The sequence below is a fragment of the Penaeus chinensis genome, chromosome 6 (assembly GCF_019202785.1).
Source record: "Penaeus chinensis breed Huanghai No. 1 chromosome 6, ASM1920278v2, whole genome shotgun sequence".
In the NCBI taxonomy this organism is placed as follows: Eukaryota; Metazoa; Arthropoda; class Malacostraca; order Decapoda; family Penaeidae; genus Penaeus; species Penaeus chinensis.
In genome coordinates, this window is record NC_061824.1 from 32,210,740 (window position 1) to 32,213,239 (window position 2,500).

Below are 2,500 nucleotides of genomic sequence, written 5' to 3' on the forward strand. Positions count from 1 at the left end.
CAATGTCTAACAAAAGAGATATCAAACACTGATTTATTGATATCATTCAAGATCTTTATATATTTCTAGAACAAAAAGGTACGGGTCTCGTACAAAGTGAATGATAGATATAATACATGTTAAAAATAAAACACCAGGTGTTCCCTCTGACATAGAAAAACTACTTATACTTCACTTGTTGTCCAACAGTCTCGAAATCTGAAACCGCCCAATAATTCTTTTCACTTTTACTGTCAAGTGACCATTACCAGCTAGCCTTTCTTTTAGTATCAAAACATCCGACAAATTATATCCAGTTGGTAAAGAATCAGGATAAAGAAATGCACAAAACTGTTTTTGATTTATGTATTAATCTATTATACCAATTTTATCCAATATCTAATTATCACTTCGCCCAAGTGAGCATTCAGCCAATTCCCCCCTTCTTTTTTTCCTCTCATATATGTATAAATATATGGGCTTGTTTCAGAATTCGTCTCCAAATGCTGAAGTTTTACAATGGCATCCTGTAGCCTATGATCAAAGAGCAGAGTGACGAACACCTTTTTCAGGTAGTGAATGAGTCAAATTTCACCCAAGCGAGTAAAACTTCAGGATTGGATCCAATTCTCACACAGATACAGAACACGTATTTAGGTTAGACATTTCCCATTAATAAAAATTTCATTTATAAAGACACTGACGTAGGTACAATGAGGTGGTGTTGGAAGTATCAGTACAATAGAGAGTGTTGTCACAGGTGGTAGACATAACATCGGGGCTGGTTACAGTATAGTGTAAGTACAAGTGGTAGTAACAAGAGAAACGAAAGATCTGTTTGGTAGTAGGAGTGTGATGATGCTGGAGCAATAACTGTGATAGTGGTTATAGTTGAAACAGTGGTTTAGGTGTGGAGTGACTTCAGACAAAGCACACCAGAGAGAGATACATGTTTGTAGAACAGAAGCAGAAGAGATGTTTGTCATTGTTGACTGGTAGAGGCACAGTGACAAGTTTGTTAGTAACGGAAGTAGGAGCAGTAGCAGGAATACTAGGAAGCAGCAGTAGCAGCAACAGCAGTAGCAGATATAGTAGGGCAGCAATAGGAGGAGTATGCATAGTGAGAAGTGTGAAGACAGAAATGGTGAACTATTTTGTTTTATAGTGTATTAACCTTATCTATGTATCTTTGATGTACCTGTAGCTACACCAACAATGCTGTATCAACCTTATCTATTATTTATTGATGTAACTGTAGCTACATCATCAATGTTGCTTGTAGTTGTGCTGGCGATAGTAAGAGGCAAGTTGGTAAAAATAACGATAAGGAAAATGAACAGGACGAAAAAATAATGATAATAAAGGATTCCTGATATCAGTACATCTCCACAAATTATGTGACATAACAAAATTGATCATCATTTCCAAGTGACGTTAAAAGGGTCCGGCAGACAAAACAAAATAGAGGGATTTCTAAAGAGAGAAAAGCAATATAAAGAGAACAATTTACAACATCAGCAACAGTGTCAACAACAGTAGGAATCACACTTGGCCCGAATAGTCACAGTAAGTTAAAGCTCATCGGTGGGGAACGTCCCCAGGCTGTCGAAACATTATGGTTTACATCCCACGCTGATCCGAGACTGACTGGGCACGTCCTCGGGTGTCCGAAATACGGTGGGTTACATCCCTAGAGTCTGAGACATGAAGCAGGAGGAGGTCTTTATTTTGCCAACCAGCAAGGCTGCAGAATACGCTTTCTTCAAGCATCACTCACACGCACACAAACACACAAAGTAGATCATAGTCTTTTGATATATCTTTGTATTGCAAGGCCTCCTCTTCAAGGGAGAGCCACCAACCACCACACCGCTGACAACACGGACCTGTAGAAGAAACAAAAGGGAAAGAGATTATTAAGGGTTTTGATGAATTACTCTCTCTTTTAACAAACTCACTGATGACGTTTGAAAGCGTGTTTCGTTTTATCTTTTTTTTTTTTTTTTTGTAAGTTATTTTTTTTCTTTTCCTTTTCTTTTTTTAGAGACCTAAATTGATTTGTAGCTCATTCATCAGTTTTATTTAAAAAAGCGAAAGAATATTTCGACAAACTCATAGATTTGTTCAGATACGGCACGCAGCTTACACGTGTATAAAATAAGGTTTCCTTTACATTACAATACTAAAGGAATGTGCTAAACGTGGCTTATAAAATAGCTGCGATTCTACCTTCACTATTGCAAATATATGCTAATTATACAGTGCCAAAAAATAGTATACGGAAGTGTTTATACATACATGCATACATATATATATATATATATATATATATATATATATAAATTCATGCGTGTGTGTGTGTGTAAAGACGAACATGAACAATACTATAGCTAAAATTCAAAAAAGCAACATAAACAACAATGTTAATGATGATAATGACGATAGTGACGATAACATTAATAATATTATTAGCAACATGCACATTCAAATTTATAAATATAAAAAATAAGAAAAAAAAATC

General features: G+C 35.7%; 1 protein-coding gene across 1 annotated transcript in view; it reads right to left on the minus strand.

Annotated features, from left to right (window-relative positions):
• Positions 1 to 329: 329 nt before the first annotated feature.
• Positions 330 to 2,500, minus strand: part of LOC125026457 — a 240,743-nt gene continuing 238,572 nt past the window's right edge. Inside the window, exon 9 of the mRNA XM_047614919.1 lies at positions 330 to 1,865. Within this exon, the coding sequence (XP_047470875.1) occupies positions 1,823 to 1,865 (43 nt within the window). The 3' untranslated portion in view covers positions 330 to 1,822. The remainder of the gene's footprint in view (positions 1,866 to 2,500) is intronic.